The sequence below is a fragment of the Pipistrellus hanaki genome, assembly GCF_964339955.1.
Source record: "Pipistrellus hanaki genome assembly, chromosome: 6".
Classification (NCBI taxonomy): domain Eukaryota; kingdom Metazoa; phylum Chordata; class Mammalia; order Chiroptera; family Vespertilionidae; genus Pipistrellus; species Pipistrellus hanaki.
This window is the reverse complement of record NC_140508.1, coordinates 5920002-5936805: the sequence shown is the minus strand read 5'-3', so window position 1 is coordinate 5936805 and position 16804 is coordinate 5920002. Positions and strand designations below refer to the sequence as shown.

Sequence of the window (16804 nt, the reverse complement as noted above, 5' to 3'; positions counted from 1 at the left end):
TTCCCATTTCTGACTGCCCCCCCATCCATGGAGGAGACCCTGCCCTCACTGCTTCGCCCCGTGTCCACATGGGTCCCTCCTTGTCACAGGCGTGTCTGTCCAGGGCCTTGGTGAGTGTCTGTGGTGGGTCTTCCTCCCTCCTGGGCCTGGCCTCCCTGGAACTGAAGCGGAAGCTGTAAGACAGGAGACAGCCAGGTTGGCTGACGGGCAGGAACACCAGAGCCAGCCTGGACCTCAGAGGGACAGGCAGAGTCGGAGTTCTTGACACCCCAGGCTCAGGATCGGGGTGCCAGCAGCCCACCGTCCTCAGCTCTGGCAGGCTCTGAGGCTGCACGGCCCACAGGAGCCACGGCCACGTGCGCTGTTCAGGTCCCACTGACCTGCATCCAGTGAGCAGCAGCCGCTGCCCGAGTGCTCTGGGCCGGGGGTGGGCGGCCCGCCAGACCGCAGGGAGACGTTTGTGCGGGCGGAGGGGCCTGAAATGCTTGCAGGGCAGCGCTGAGCGGAAGGTTTCCAGCAGCAAACTGGGACCTTCACCGCTGGAAGCTGAGCCACCCCCTGCTCCCACCAGGGGGAGCCCGAGGGGGGCTGCCTGGGCCCCTGGAGGCTCTGGCTGAAGGGGCCCTGCCTCTAGCTGTCAGTGGGCTCTGATGGACTGTGGTGACAGGGAGGGTGCCCTGGGAGAGAATGTTTGCCCCGAATTCAAGGGGCTTCTGGGAGCAGCTGGAGCTGCCAGGTGGGGTCTGGGCCTGGGGAATACTGAGTCACAGGGAGATTTGCCCCGTGTGAGAGCACTTGCCGGACAGCAGGACCCAGCTTCCTCCCACCGGGATAAGTACCTGGCAGGCCCCACAGGGAGGAGGCCGGGGCGCGCAGGTCCTTCTGGGGGGCATGGGGAGGCCCGGGACGCTCTGAGAGCTGGGCTTGCTGGTTCAGAGGCGGTCGGTGGCTGCTCTATGTGGGAGTGGAGAGGGGTGTCGACACCCCCGATGCTTAGACGAACGTGTGTGTGGATGCTGAGCCTCCTCCTGGGAGCGGAGGCCACCAGGCGCAGGTGGGTTCCTCAGGTGCGCAGTTTGAGAACTGCTGTCTCAGGAGCAGCAGCTTTGAAGGTGGAGAAAGAGGGAGAAGCGCTGGGAAAGCCAAGGAGGTCTTGCAGTTCTGGTTTGTTGCTCTCTTGCGCGTTCTGCTGCAGATACCCCCCGGCTTTCAGGAGGTCCTAGGGCGCTGGCCATGGAGGACACCCCAGCTCCCCTCCCCGGCCTGGCGCCCAACCCCCTTCCCCTGAGCCTCCTCCAGGGAGAGGCGGCCTCTGACTGGGCAGCTGGCTTGGCTCGGCAAACCTTACTGATTCATTTGTGAAACCAAACTACACATTTTCCTCCTAAAAACACGTGCCTTCCAGAACCCTGTCTACTAGTGCAAGCCTTTTGCAAAGTCTTAGCCCACGCATTGCTTTTGTTTGTGAATGTAGCAAAAATAACACATCTTCACAAAAGATGTGGCCCCAAGCTCCGACTCCGGAAGGAAAAGGCATTTTGGAGGGAAAAACGGAACTTTTTATTTTCTCCTAAAATAGGGGACTGCTTTCTTCTCCAGGCCAGCAGGATACTTTACGTGCAGCCTCCCTAAGGTCCTTGCTCAGACACAAGCTCTGTGGCTGTGGACCCTGAGCCCAGAGCTACCCTGGGGCGGTCACCTGCCTCAGTTTGCCTGCCAGTTGCCGAGCCCAGGCTCCCTGCCGGGACTAACTGTGCTCTCCTCGTTTCCAGTAAAGGCAGGACGTGCAGAGAGGGCCTGTGCGGATGCTGCCCTGGACGCTCTAGGTACCATGGACGCATGGCACGGACGCCCTGCTGCACGGCTCATCCGCTCCCAGCGCTGCTTGTTAGGATTTCCAGAGGAGCCGGGAGAGGCCCGGCTCCCCAATTCCGATTGGCAGCGAGGCCCACAGCCCGCTAGGGCAGTGCGAGGCGCCCTCTGATTCCAAAACGCTTTCTCCTTAAGCCAAGGAGCCCTGCTCCCAGTAGGAGTGGCCGGCCAGAGGCCTGAGAACCCAGAGAGGGCGCTGGCCCCGGGACCCTGAGGCTCCAGAAGCCCCTCTCCGGGGCCAGTGTACACCCCTGCTCGGCACCTGAGGACAGCCCCCCTCACCGGCCACCTGGCCTCCTGCCGGGCACTCCGTCCCGGGTGTGCCGGCTCCCGTGGTCCTCACACACCAAATACCAGAAAGCCAGAGGCCCATGGCTCCCCTTCCACGCACAGGCCTGGTTGAGGGCAGACTGGACCGGGCCGGCGGAGGGCACACCCGTGACACCATGAGCACCTCAACTGCTCCACGTGCTCCTCGTCTGCTGTCAGGCGGCGGAGCAGACTGTCATCTTTCTGCTTGCTCAGAGTGCACCCCCCGTCTCCCTCCTGCCGGGTGTGGGAGCCACTCACTGGTCGTCCTGTGCGTGTGGTCAGTGCCGAGGGAGCACACAGGGTGCCCAGGCCTCGGAGGGCCGTGCAGCAGGATCAGGCCCGAGGGGCCGCATGCTTGCACCTCTGCATCTGCGCATGCTCCAAACCCTTCTCCACCTGTCCATGCTACCTGTGTGCTCACGGACGTGGGAGCTTGTGGGATGATGTAGCCCCAGGGGAGAGATCTGGGCTGGGCAGAGGCGTCCTGCTTGCCCGGAGCTGGGCCCATGGTGCGTCTAGCCACAGGCTGCTCCCTCAGGCCGGCTGCGTCAGGCAGCGTGGGGACAGAAGGGCCAGGAGGCCAGCGGTGCAGTCCTGCCTTGCACGGAGTCAGAAACCTCCCTCCGTCCTGGGCATCGGGCCCACCACTGTGCGGCCTCTGACCCGCCCATCCCAACTTAACGCTGGCCCCACGACTGAGACTTCCGCCCTGGGTATGGCGGGCAGGGAGGGGCGCTGGGTGCAGTGTTCTCTCCCAGGCTCTCCTGAACGTGCTCAGCCTATGTAAGTGCCAGAGCCTCAAGCCCCTCGCGTGCACGGGGTCTGTCCTTGGCTTGGGAGGGAGGAAGGGAGGGCGGGAGGGAAGGAGGGAGGGAGGGAGGCCACTGGCACTGGGTATCTGGAGTTGGGGCAGGTCCGGGTGGCATCAAGTGGCTGTGGGCGCAGAGCCTCAACGATGGTGGGTCCGGTGTCCATGCTGTGACACTCCCAGCAAGGGACCCTCGGGTCTAAGCAGGCGGACGGGGGGCCAGGCGGGGCCGGGGCGGCTCCTCCCCCCCTCCTTGGGGGGCTGAGTTCCTGGGGCCCATGTGCTGCCTGGGCAGCAGGTCCCGCCAGGGTTCCCCGCTCTCCTGACTGGGGGCCACACTGCTCAGGCTCTCCCTGGACCAGCGGGTAGCCTTGGTTAGGACAGGAACACAGAAGAGTCATGTGTTCAGGGGCCCAGGCTGCCTCGGTCCCCACCTGCCCACTCAGGCCCTGCCTGCCCGCAGTGGCCACCAGCTCGGGGCCAGGGTCCTGAGCAAGCTGACTCCTGGCCTTGTGCTTGCAGGCACTCCGGGGGACTGCCCACAGTGGGCTCCACACCTGGGGCCCTCTGCGCCCTTCTGCCTGCAGAGACCCCTGGCCTAGTGCACGGCCTGCGGGCCAGGGCGAGGAGGGCGCCAGCCAGGCCAGGGGCCAGAGGTGCTGCCTCTCCATGGCCAGTCAGATCGCTGCCTGACCGTGCGTCCAGGCTGTGCGTCTGGTTGGGGCCGAGGGAGGTGGCTACCCCGGGTAGCACGGGGGGGGGGGGGTGTGTGTGTCTGAGGTTAGCAGGCGTGGTGGTTCCCACAGCAGCCCTGGGCAGCAGGGAAATAGTCCCCAGAGCCTGCCGTCCTCTCCAGCGCATGAGGACTGCCAGGGGAAGGAAGGGAGTGGCCGCCAGGCTCCTGGCTGCTGCCCTGGGTATGGGAGCCAGGCACACTCAGTGTCAGACCCATCGCCACGGTTACGAGGTGTGTGGGCAGGGAGGCCTGCGGGGTGCGGCTGGCCGGCCCTGGCCGCCCTCCCTGCCAGCGCTCGACAGCCAAGTGGCCGCAGAGCAGACCGGCCCGCTCCACCCTCTGGGAGCTGACCGTTAGCTCCCGTGCGCCTGGGGTGGGGGGGCCTGGACAGCCCAGGGCGGGGGGAGGTGGACAGGGACCGCCCCCAGGATGCTTGTGTCGTGTCCTCCCTGCTCCCCGGGGCTCTGGGGGAGGGGCAGGCGGAGCCTATGGCTGGTCAGGTCCCACGCTGGTGCCAGGGAGAAGCCGCTGGGGCTGGGCATTGGAGGACTCGTCCGGCTATGCGTGTCACCGTGGGGAGAGAGACCTGGCTGGACAGTGTGGACAGAGCGGGGCCCCTTTTGGTGGTAGACAAAGCAACATACAATCCTGACAAGCCCCTGAGCCAGCCCGGATTCGCTGGTGGAATTGACCTGGTGACCTCCGACCCCCGGGCTCCAGGCCAGGGCAGCGGCCCAGAGGGCACTCCTCTGAGTCTGGGCTGCAGCTGTCCGGTCCACGTAGGAGGATGTCCGCTAAGAGGCGCTGACGGGGGCCAGTGTGCTGTCCAGAGTGACTCCTCCTGTCTCTTTCTGTGTGTCTGTCCGTCTGTCCTGGAGCAGTCAGAAGGTCAGTTTGAAAGACCGTGTCTTCTCCAGCCCCCGAGGTGTGGCTGCCAAGGGGAAGGGGTCCCCGCAGGCTCAGCCCGTCAGGCGGTCGCCCAGCGCGGACCAGAGCCTGGAGGACAGTCCGAGCAAGGTGCCCAAGAGCTGGAGCTTCGGGGACCGCAGCCGCACACGGCAGGCCTTCCGGGTCAAGGGCGCCGCGTCACGGCAGAACTCAGAAGGTGGGTCAGGTCTGCATCGCCCGCCCAGCCCTTCCAGGGCTCGCCCGAGGGCAGCCCGCTCATCGCCGCTGCTTAGCGAGGTGAAAGCACGTCACGTAACATCAGCCATTCTAAAGCGAGCCATGCAGGGGCGCCGGCACGCCCACGCTCTGGCCAGGACACTTCCTCCCCAGAGCCCCCCCCCCGCCGGCGCACCCGCCTCCTCCCGGCGCCCTGTTGGGGTGTCCGGCTCAGTTCCCGGGGTGCCCTCTGGCACACGTTTCTTTTCATGCTGAGCGGTGTCCCCCGATACTGGGTGTGGACATGCCCCACTCTGGCCCTCCATCCGTCCACTCACGGTGATGCCCGCAGGCCGAGGCCGGCAAAGCTGCTGAGAAAGGACAGGTGGCGTCAAGAGCATGTGGGCTGGACGGTGCCCGGGGGTGCCGAGGGGTTCCCTGACGAGGGTGCCAGGCGCCAAGGGGCTGGTCTCTTCGGGGCCTCATGGGCGGCGTCCCCTTCCACCCAGAAGCAAGCCTCCCCGGGGAGGACATCGTGGATGACAACAAGAGCTGTACTTGTGAGTTCGTGACCGAGGACCTGACCCCGGGCCTCAAAGTCAGCATCCGGGCCGTATGGTGAGTGACCCTGGCGTCCGGGGTGAGGATGCCCCCTCACAGGGTCCTGACGGGCAGTCACCGTCCCTGGGATGCAGCTTTGGGGGGGTTGTGTGAGGGCACGCGCTCGGGGCGGGGGAGAGGGAGACACGGCCGACACCCCCTCAGTCCCAGCTCTTGAGGCTCAGAAGGCCCTCGTGTCACGGGGTTTCCTTGCCCACCATCCAGGGGTTAGTGAGCAGCCAGGAGCTGCCCTCGGGGTTCTCGGGTGGGTGCTGGTCTGTCTGAGCAGCTGGGACCAGAGCGGCTGTGTCTTTGGTGGGTGGGCGGCCCAGGAACAGGGACAAGTTGTCCAGAGCACCTTCTCAGAAGCGCTGGGAGGGCCCAGGAAGAGGGCGCTGGGCTGGGCCTGGTGGAGGGGGTCCCGAGGTGGCCTCTGCCCCGGCTCACGGCCCTGCCCAACCCTCAGCGTCATGAGGTTCCTGGTGTCCAAGCGGAAGTTCAAGGAGAGCTTGCGGCCCTACGACGTGATGGACGTGATCGAGCAGTACTCGGCCGGCCACCTGGACATGCTGTCCCGCATCAAAAACCTGCAGTCCAGGCAAGAGCCGCCCTGAGCCCTGGGCCTGAGGCCGGGCCTCCCGGGCCGGGCTGGCACGCCACCAAGTGGGGAGACGGGTGCTGGGGAGGGCTGCCGCGCTCCCGCCAAGCTGGGGGCAGGGACAGGGCTGAGGTGGGCCCCGGCGGCCAGACCTCTGGGCCCTTCCTCTCGGCCCCACATGGACTTTCCGTCATGCTTGTTTAAACACCTCTGTTGTCTGTCCCCTTTCTTCCCCCCGCCCGCTCTATGATGGGAAGCATGCATGTGTGAATGCACGTGTGTGTGAGTGCACAGTACATGCCTATGTGCACGTGTATGGGTGCATGCATGTGTGTGCTCGTGCGTGTGCCATGATGTGCACAGGTGTGTGTGTGTTGAGAGGTGAGGTTGTGGGCATGCCCACCCAGTGTCAGTTATGCACCTTGGCACCTCTTCTGCCGGGACAGAGGGCCTTGTCCCTCCACGCACCTCCTGGGCAGTAAGTGGGGCTAAAGTGCATGTCTGCGGTGCGTGTCTGCGGTGTGGCAATAGCAGGGCACATACTGCTCTCTCCAAGCCCACGTGTATGAGAACTGGCTTACTCACCCAAAAAGGTACCTGTACATGTATGTATTCAGACATGAGCAAGGGCTTGAGGCATACACACACATATGTGAATAGATGTGCACATACTGCACACAAAGGCCTATGCCCATCCTATACGTACACACATGGTAGTGCACACATGTGCACACATATGCTGTTAGTATGGTCCCACGTGTATGTGCCACATAATTCTGCACACAGAAATGCACTGCCAGTACATGTGGGCTCATAGGCACCCACCCTCTACATATAAATGAGCTTGCATACACATGTGTTTGTGGTGCTTGTGAGCAGGTCACAGCTATTGTGGTGGGTCTTTCCTGAGGCGGGTCCCTGCTCCTGCCTGTCAGAGCCCCTGCCCATCCCACCGCAGCCCCTCAAACGGCTGCTGCACTGCCCAGTCCCGGAGGGCAGCCCCGTCCCAGCCCCCGGGCAGCGATGAGTCCTCATTCTGGGAAGTCGGTGCACCCGCTCGGGGGCCTCCCCTGTGCTGCTCCTGGAGGCCAGAAGGGCCTTACCTGCCTCCTGTGGGCGGGGCAGGGTGACACCTCCGTCTGCCTGGGCTCAGGCCTCCTCCCAGAGCACCGACTACGCCTGTGTGTGAGTGTGAACAGATGTGTGTGCACAGGAAGGGAAATGTGTGAGCATGTGAGTGAAAGCATGCGAGTGTGTGCAAACATGTCAGGTGTGTCCCTGTGCAGATGTGCATGCGTGAGCAACACGCGTGATTATGCATATGACTGAGTGTGCATATGTGTGCATAAGCAGATTGTGAATATAAATGAGTGTGAGTCTGCCTGTGTAAACAGACATGTGTAGTGTGCACATGACTGCATGTGCCTGTGTGTGCATAAGCAGGCTGTTAGTATACACATGAGTGTGCGAACCTGTCTTTGTACACATAAGCAGACATGTGTGTGCATGTAGTGTGAGGTGTGTGTGTGTGTGTGTGTGTGTGTGTGTGTGTGTGTTGTGTGCGGGGAGAGAAGAGCCTGCCTGCTGGGCCTCCCGCGCTGCAGCTGTGGTGCTCCCAGTCCTCCTGCCCTGAGCACCCTCTCCTTCCTTCCTGTGGGAAGAGGAAGTGCTCCCCTGGGGAGGGCGAGGGCCACTGGCCACAGCCCCAGTGTTGTCAAAGCGGGCGCTCCCGGTGCTGGGCCGCTGGCCGTCGCCCTGCACACATGCACGCACTCCGACAGGCAGGGCACCACCAGGTGCGGCGGCCGTGCTCCTTGACCGGGGGAGCTTAGACCGGTGGCGCCCGCTGTGTTGGTGCGAGTGGCCGCCTGTGAGAGGTGGCTTCAGCGGCTGCTCCTGTCGGCAAGCCCAGCCGGCCCTCACGTGCTCACGACGCGTTTGCTGGTGTCTCTTCTCTTGTTTACTCGCCAGGATAGATATGATTGTGGGCCCCCCACCCCCTTCAACTCCCCGGCACAAGAAGTACCCCACCAAAGGACCCACGGCCCCTCCGAGAGAGTCACCCCAGTACTCGCCTAGGTCAGGACGCCAGCCCTCTCCTGCCTGTGTCTGTGGAATGGCCAGCCCCCTTCGCTCCAGGCCACATGACGGCAGACCGCACTGCTCTCCGAGGGTGCAGGGACGTTTCTCTGCCGCTGGCCGCCACGCCGGGGGCGGGCGACCCTCTTGGGAGCAGAGGGGCACAGAGCCGGGTGGGCTGTGTCGGGCTCTCCTCTCCGCAGGGCCCATGTGACATCCTCCTGGGGCAGGGCTTCCTGGGCAGAGGCAGAGGCCAGCATCGGGGTGCCCAGATGTGCAGGGAGGACCTCCAGGACTCGGGGACCATGGTGTCCTTGCCACCCAGCCCCCAGCACCCGCACGTCTGCGGGGTTGACCTGTGAGGATCTGAGCAGATCCTGTCACTTCTCTCGCCTTGAGCCTGTGGACCAACTCGGGTCCTCATCACGGGCAGCGTTCCGATGGGCAGAGTGGATGGTGAGTTAGCACATGAGCTCAGGAGCCAGTCCAGACGTTGGAGCCCGCCGGCATCCCTGGGACCCGTCAGCGGATGCTGTGCCCTGTCTGCCCTCTCCGGCAGGTGTGGTCAATCCCAGAGGTGAGGGTGAGGAGAGATGCCCCCGGCAGTGCTGGCAGCTTGGGAGCAGAGGGGCCCAGCGCACCTGGGGGCAAGGTCAGCATGTCAGACATCTCCGCCTGGCATTCTCAGGAGAGCGGGCCTGACCCAGGGCAGCCCCAGACAATATTTTCTGGGTCCCTGCTCTACCATGGCCTCCAGCCCCAAGGATGGGGTACCTGAGACCCAAACCATCCTGGAGCTGCTGCAGGGGCGGAGCTGGAGGCTGAGAGCCAAGAGCTGGGAAAGCCCTGCTGCCTTCAGAGCCCCGGGCTCCAGGCCGCAGCCGGCACTCAGCCACGCAGAGGAGGCAGGAGGACAGTCTTGGCACATGGGGTTAAGGGGCTAAGCCACCTCCTCAGCCTGAGGCCCAGGGCAGGGTGCACAGGCTCCTCAGAGGGCCCCCTCCCAGCCCCCCAGCAGCAGGCCCAGCCCGTGGCCAAGGCTCCCAGGGGACCGGCCAGGCGGGCGGTCATCATGTGGCAGGGGTGAAGGCGCTGAGCCCGGCCTGGCCTGTATGCACATGTGGCAACACCGTGAGCCCCTTCTCCATGTCCATTCCCACGCGCGTGTGCTTGGAGCCCAGTGTCCCTGCCGTCCCTCCCGCCCTGCTGGCCCTTTGGGTGCACGAGTCCAGCATGAAGCCTGTGAGAGCATGGGGAGGCTGCTCCATGGCTGACGCAAGCCTGAACCCCTCTTCTGCTTCCTGCAACAGAAAGAAACCACCCCAATGCCCCACCTGAGGCTGACAGGGTGGTCCTGTGGTCAGGAAGGAAGCCCAGCTGTGACCCCAGCCAGCTCACAAGTTCCCTGCACCCCAAACTTGAGAAGTGAGCTTTGTGCTGGGGGCTCCAGGCCTGAGATGAGGCAGGGACTGTGGGCCTCGGCTTGTCTGCATCCTGGCTCAAGCACCGTTTGCTGGGCAGTTTCGCAGCCGCTGCCCCAGGGCTTGCAGACAGCCAGGCCCTTGATACCAGTCCACGCACTCACCCCCTAAGGCCCCTCCGAGCCCTTCCTGCACAGTGTGGGCAACAAGCCCTCCTCAGCATTCATGGCTGAGGCCTGGTTTGAGAGAAGCTCAGCTGTGATCTGCATCCTGCACATGTGCGCGCACGCGCGCACACACACACACACACACACACACACACACACACACATGTTCTCACCTGTACAAGGCATGTATGATATACATGTGTTCACACAGTGGATACAATGCATACACACACACATGCACAATATACCCCAAACACATGCACACATAGACACACAGTGTACCCTATGCATGCGCATACACGCACATGTGTAAACACACAGACTCCCTCTCTGGTTGTGCGTGGGCAGTTTCCGTGCTGGTCTGTGTCCCCGCTCCCTGTCCTGGTGCATGGAGCCCCAGCTCCCTGTCCCCGCCCTGCTTTGTTGTCCCCCTGCAGACGTTTGACTGCCCGCACCGGACTGGCTGGGCAGAGGGCTGAGGCACATCATGCAGGATGGAAGCTCAGGAGGGGGCAGAGCTTTGGGGTGAATGGCCGCAGGGCCTTCCTGGGCCTCCTCACCGATGTGCCGGCCACCGGGAGGGGTGGACAGGGAGCAGCCCTGGGAGTCCAGAACCAGGCGGGAATAGGTGCCCGGCATCCCTCTGTCCTGGCACCGCTGCCCAGTCAGCTCTGGGTGCGGCCTGGAGCCTGCATCTGGAGGCTGTGGCCTAGCCAGGAAGACAGGGCCACGGCCACCATTCCCACTCGAACCTGTGCCGTGGGCGGGGTCTCTTCCCGGCAGAGTGGACCAGATCGTGGGGCGGGGCCCGGCGATGACGGACAAGGACCGGACCAAGGGCCCGGCGGAAGCAGAGCTGCCGGAGGACCCCAGCATGATGGGCCGGCTGGGCAAGGTGGAGAAGCAGGTGGGCGAAGCCGCGAGAGCCGCCGTGGAGTTAGCCCAGAGCTAGGGACGGACGCTGCAGGAGGGTCCATCACGGCTCAGGCGCTCATGCCCCCTGAGGCCTCCCCAGGCTGGGGCACGTCCCCTCCTTTGGCCAAGGCCCTGGGGACCAGGAGCACCATTTGTGCCCTCCCCCTTGCCTGGGTGGGGGCCTGTGGGTGGCCTCTGTCACCTGGCACTCACCCCAGAGCCCTCTCCTGGACACATAAGGACTTCCACTGGGCTCTGCTCGGGGGGGGGGGGGGGGGGGCATGCGCCCTGTGGGGGCCATGGTGGCAGCCAGGTCAGCAGGAGCGCCCAGGCAGCACTCCGAAGCCTGAGGCCACACAGCAATGGGCTCCGTGGCCGAGCTGGAGGTGGGTCTGCCTCCCTCTGCCTCTGCACCTCTGCAGGGAGCAGCCCGCGCCCCCCCCCCCTTCAGGGAAAAGCTGGGCCTCTTTGCCTTAGGGAGCAGCCTGCCCAGCAGCCCCTCCTGCAGGTCCTGTCCATGGAGAAGAAGCTGGACTTCCTGGTCAGCATCTACACGCAGCGCATGGGGATCCCGCCCTCGGAGACGGAGGCGTACTTCGGGGCCAAGGAGCCCGAGCCCGCCCCGCCCTACCACAGCCCCGAGGACAGCCGCGACCAGGGGGACCGCAGCGGCTGCATCGTCAAGCTCATCCGCTCCACCAGCTCCATCGGCCACAAGAATTTCGCGGCGCCCCCGGCCGCGCCCTCCGCCCAGTGCCCGGCCTCCACTTCGTGGCAGCCTCAGGGCCATCCACGCCAGGGCCACGGAGCCTCGCCCGTGGGGGACCACGGCCCGCTGGTGCGCATCCCGCCGCCGCCCTCCCACGAGCGCTCGCTGTCCGCCCACAACGGCGGCCGGGCGGGCGCCGAGGGCCTGCGGCACGAGGGCGCGCCCGCCGGCAGGCCCCCCGAGGGCGCGCTGCGCGACAGCGACACGTCCATCTCCATCCCGTCCGTGGACCACGAGGAGCTGGAGCGCTCCTTCAGCGGCTTCAGCATCTCCCAGTCCAAGGAGAACCTGGACGGGCTCAACAGCTGCTACGCGGCCGCGGCGCCCTGCGCCAAGGTCAGGCCCTGCATCGCGGAGGGCGAGTCGGACACGGACTCGGACCTCTGCACCCCCTGCGGGCCGCCGCCCCGCTCCGCCACGGGCGAGGGCCCCTTCGGGGACGGGGGCTGGGCCGGGCCCCGGAAATGAGGCCCGTCGCTTCTCCCTGACTCCTGGCCTGGGGGTGCGAGGCGGACCCTCCGCGCCCATGTCTGAAGCGGCGGCGGCAGTGAGGCTCCCGTCTTCACGGTGAAGGTTAACGGAGGTCCTTTCCCAACAACGGCACTCAGGCCGCATGCCCGCTCTGCAGACCCCGGCCCGCGTGTGCGAGGGCGGGTGTCGGCAGAGGACGGCCCCGGTAGAGGCTGGAGGGATGGAGTCAGGGAGCGGGCCAGAGTGAGGGTGCCCGGGCGGGACAGGCCCCTAGCCTCCCAGTGCCACCCGCTGCGCTCTGAGTGCCCGAGAGGAGCGGCCAGGCCTCAGGACACACGGGAGCATGGGGACCGCAGGCCCCCGTCTCGGCTCTGCTCCTCAGGCTTCTGGCAGAGGGTCCTGGGGGCTCTCCCGCCCACGGGAGAACTGGGGGCCGGGCACCCCTTGTCCTCTGGGCTCTGCCCTGTCCGGTGCCGGTCAGCAGGCTGCGGCCAGCACGTTCACAGAGACCCACGAGTGGGCAGTGGCGCTGGCAGGGGAGGCGCCACACGGGGCTGCTGGGTGTGGTGAGCAGACTTCCCTGCCCTTCGCTGCTCCGCCCGTCCCCAGGGCGCCTGGCCCGGCCTGGAAGAGGGTGTCCTGTCGGGGCTGTGCACGTCCTCACAGCCACGAGACAGCAGCTGTGCTGTGGGCTGTCTCTCCGTCCTGCTGGAGCCGCACGCCCCGCCCGCCAGGCTCCACAGCCGGTCCCTTGGCTGTGGCCTGCTGGTGTCACCGTCCCCACCCTGGGCCCCCACACTCTGTGGGCACCCGGCCCGAGAAGCAGCAGCTATGAGCCAGGAGTGGGGCCTCAGCAGGCAGTGTGGGGCACCTGGCATTTGGGGTGATGGGCAGCAAGCCTGGCACCTGGCGCCCTCTGAGGCAGTGACCCTATGGGTGCAGGGCTGAGCCCAGCTAAGGCCACGCGGTAGCGACTGCCCCAAACGCTGGGCGCAGGGAGATGAGCTGTCTCCTCACCCGTGTGAGCACACACTGGCTGGGGGTCTCTGAGGCCGCAGCAGGTGGGGCTCAGGCCATGGCTCTGGGGTCCGGCCTCCTCAGGGCCCCAGGCCCAGTATGAGCAGCACATGTGCCCTCAGCGCCCGCCCACTGTGCGGGGCCCACTTCCCAGAAGCCTTGTGCACTGCCTTGGGCGTGCGAGTGACAAGACAGGAGTGTGGCTGAGGGCAGACGGTCCTGGGACAAGCACACACTCCACGCCACAGGCACATGCCTGTGCTCATCACATGCTCACACGTGGGCACACAAACCACACACACTCACACACACAGAAATTGCACAAGCACACCCACGTACACATGCGTAATACACCTCACGCAGTGCACACACGCACACAGTCACACACACACGCCCTCACGCACACGCGCACATCACATTCTGCCTGGGCTGCCCTTGGCCTCTTGGCTGCTCTCAGGCACGAGGACCCGGGGACTCGGGGAGCCACGGTGGCCTGGATCGGGGAGCGTGGTGCTCTGCCACCCGGGCCCCTGGGAGAAGTGGCAGAAGGTGCCCTGGAGCCACGCAGCCCCATGCTGTCCTCCCACAGAGTGGGTGGGTGGCCAATGGCCTGGGTGGGCCAGGAGGGCCGGCACCTGAGGGGTGTCTGGATGTGATGCTGAGGCTCTGGCCAGCTTCCTGGGCCCCTTGGCCAGGGGCCTGGCCTCATCACCGCCAAGCAGGGTGCCCCTCTCCTTTACTGGCCCAGCATCTCCCTCCTTGGTCCCTGCGGAATTGTGAGCCACAGCCTCACACCAGCCACCTGGGCGGACGGAGGGACCGGGGCTCAGGGGCGCCTGTCCCGACCAGAGACCACAGCTACCCGCTTAGCAACACTGCCCGTCCCGCTCAGTGCGTCTGCAGTGTGAAACTTGTGAGCCCGCTTCTCCTCCGCTAGGCTGTCCCCTCCCTGGCCGTGGATTTGAGATGTGAACACTGGAGAGGGTCATCCTCTTTGTTGCCCCCACATTCAGGGGACACCATATATCAGGTCCCCATCCGCTGTTCTTGGAAAGAAGCCGGTGCCGAGACATTTCGAGATGCTTTCGGAAGCCCAGAGGCGCAGGTCTGGGTGCTCTGGGGCCTCTGGAAACGCTGGTGTTTGTATCTATTCCATGTTTGCCTCGAACTGTAAATAATGTACAGATGACCCTCAGCTGCCCTCTGGGGCGGTGCAGACCTGCCTTGGTGATCCCGCCTTATCACTGACGTGGGCGTGAGCAGAAGGGCGGGGCCTGGCGGGGCCGCCTGCTCCAGAGCGCGGGAGCCTGTGTAGCTGTCCCCGGGCCGCCTCCGCCTGGACCCCACCGAGGACGAAGCAGAAACAACCGAGGAGGGCTTCCTGCAGGGAGAGGGTGGTGCAATCAGGCCTGCGCTTCTTTCTCCCAGGGGCCCGGGGCCTGGGGCTGTGGCCCTGGAGTGGGCAGAGCCCTGGGGTGGCTGCCAGCTGGCCCAGAGCTGCTACGCTGGGGTGGGCGGTAGGAGACAGGGGAAAGGGGGAAAGGAGGCCCTGGGAGGGGAGGGCCCTCTTCACAGCCTTTGAAGCCGTTTGTTGGGCTGGGAGGGGTTGGGTGGTTTGGCTTGGGCACTTGCAAGGGCAACACGCTGACTAGGGCATGAGGACAAGAGGGCAGCCCTGGCCTCTGGGCAGCGAGCGCGGCTGACTGGCTGCAGTCCAGCTCTGACTGGGTCTCAAAGTTGTTGCCTTAATGCACGTTGACCGGAGTCGCTGAGGTCACCCCGTGCCCAGGTGACCTCCAGGCGTCCCTCCCCTCACCCCAGCCCATGGTCCGCAGACCCGCTCCACGGAGGGCACAGAGCAGGCGTCTCGCCGCCTCACGCCCGCTGGCCCGAGGGGCCGCCTGCCTGGGTTCGCTCCACCCGCCGCGCCCATCGGCTGGGCCGCCCGCAGCCCGAGGCGGCTGCCGCTCCCCGCCTGCGCTGTTGCCTTGGCTGCTTGCACTTTGTTCATGCTCCAAAGAATACTTCCGAATGCCTTGGTGTGGCACTACGGGCTCACGTGCGCCGCCCACAGGACGGCCTTCCTCCGTCCGTGTCACCAGCCGCTCTGTCTCGGCCGCACTGACATTCTCCGAGGAGAGATGCCGGGGGTCCAGGATCGCTAGGAGCAGCAGGATGGGTGCTCCGGTGAGAATGGGCTGGCACGGGCTCCCCGGGGACCTTGGTGTGGAATCTGGCGTCAGGGATGCACATGGGAAGTTCTGGAAAGTTCTGTGGCCACAGGGATGAGTCCGGTGCCCAGTGGCCTGCGCACTGAGTAAAACACAGTGATCCAACCTGCCCGGTGCGAGCCTCTTTCCTCTCGCGGTCATCCTCGGGCTGCTGGTGTGGCCCGGACTGCGCTCCCGTGGGAGGGTCTGGCTCTTCGGGGTCAGGGCACTGGGCTCTGTCGGTGCTCTCTGCCACCATCAAGGGCCACAGCGGGTGGCCCACAGAGCAGGCTCCTGCCGGCGGCCTTCGCCACCCAAAGCATCAGCCGGTCCTGGGGCGTGGGCTCTGTGCCCTGTGTCCTCGGAGCCACCTCCCGATGCCCTTGGCACCTCCCCAGTCACTCCCTTCACTCCACTGGCTGACCTTCAGCGACCTGCCAGGCCCCAGCGGGGTGAGGTGCTGGGGCGGGGTGACATCCTATCTCCCACCCGAGGGTCCGGGTGAGGGCCTGGCTGTAAGGGGCTTGTGCTGAGCAGCTATGCTGCCCACCTTCTGGAATGTTCCTCCTGCCAGACCCCCCTGGCCTCTGGGGGTCAGCTGAGCAGGCAGAGCAGGTCAGCAGGGCTCAGGGGCCCAGTGGACTCATGTCTGGCCCCACACAGGTGCCTGGCCCTACTGTGGGGTGGGGTGTGAGGGAGGGTCTGGCAGGTCCAGATGACCAACCAGAGGTTTATCCTGCAAGCCTTGCCTTTTGGCAAACGGGGTTTCCGGGACGCGGCTGGCGGACACCTCTGGGTTCAGTGCCAATGATGGAGGACTGTCCTGTCCGCCAGGCGCGCTCCATCGGGCGAGGCTCTTCGGACCAGCGGGTGGTGCTGCCGGCCAGCTGGGCCGCTGCGCTCACCTGTCCACCCACGGCACTGGCGGCAGCCCTCGGCGGCCCTGCCCATCCCTGCTGGCGGCCAGGACGAGGGCTGCAGCCAGTCACCAGGAGCCGGAGCTGGGCCCCGCACTGGGGGTGCTTGGCCAGCACCGCCCCTGCCCTCGGTTCTCTGCAGCTCCAGGGGCCGGTGAAAACCCGGGCCCCGTGTGCTGGGGTCCCTCGCTGCCCTCGTGTGGGGGCTGCAGTTGGAGGAAGGCGCCCTCGGAGAGACGTTTCCCTGTCTCACCTCGGCGGGGTGACTGCTTGCCTTAGAAAGCTCTGCTTTTCCAGGAACTGTCACAGCATGAGGACGGGCTGTGAAGAACAGAAACTAAAGAACCGAGGGTCCAACAGAAGGGACTCTTATTGTCCTTCACGGTGACCGTCCAGAGGGAGGCTGTCTCGGACTAGTGTGGTGGCCCCTATGGTGCCAGAGGCCCGGTCCCTCCGTCCTGCTTCTCTGTTCTACATGGTTTCTTCCTCAGGATCACCACATGGGCCAGTGTGGCTGCTGGAGGCAAGCCATCACACCTGCATTCCAGCTAGCAGAGGGAGTGTGGGGGAGAAGCACCCTCCCCGACACACACACTAGCACACACACACACACACACACACACACACACTAGCACACACACACACACACACACACTAGCACACACACACTAGCACACACACACTAGCACACACACAAACTAGCACGCACACACACTAGCACACACACACTAGCACACACACACACTAGCACACACACCCCAGTCACGTTCTGTAGGAACGGTTGGGAAATGGGTCTTTAACTGGGTGC

At 65.2% G+C, this 16804-nt stretch overlaps 1 protein-coding gene across 6 annotated transcripts in view; it reads left to right on the top strand.

Annotated features, from left to right (window-relative positions):
• Nucleotides 1–12115, top strand: part of KCNQ2 (potassium voltage-gated channel subfamily Q member 2) — a 44933-nt gene extending 32818 nt beyond the window's left edge. For 2 of the 6 annotated variants that reach the window (XM_084887074.1, XM_084887070.1), the window contains 7 exons: nt 1773–1826; nt 4610–4833; nt 5345–5450; nt 5899–6030; nt 8002–8109; nt 10481–10604; nt 11121–12115. In XM_084887074.1, the coding sequence (XP_084743200.1) occupies nt 1773–1826; nt 4610–4833; nt 5345–5450; nt 5899–6030; nt 8002–8109; nt 10481–10604; nt 11121–11849 (1477 nt within the window). In that variant the 3' untranslated portion in view covers nt 11850–12115. Of the gene's footprint in view, nt 1–1772; nt 1827–4609; nt 4834–5341; nt 5451–5898; nt 6031–8001; nt 8110–10480; nt 10605–11120 lie in introns of all 6 variants that reach the window. The other 4 variants (XM_084887071.1, XM_084887069.1, XM_084887073.1 and 1 more) reach the window with 2 other exon arrangements.
• Nucleotides 12116–16804: the final 4689 nt, after the last annotated feature.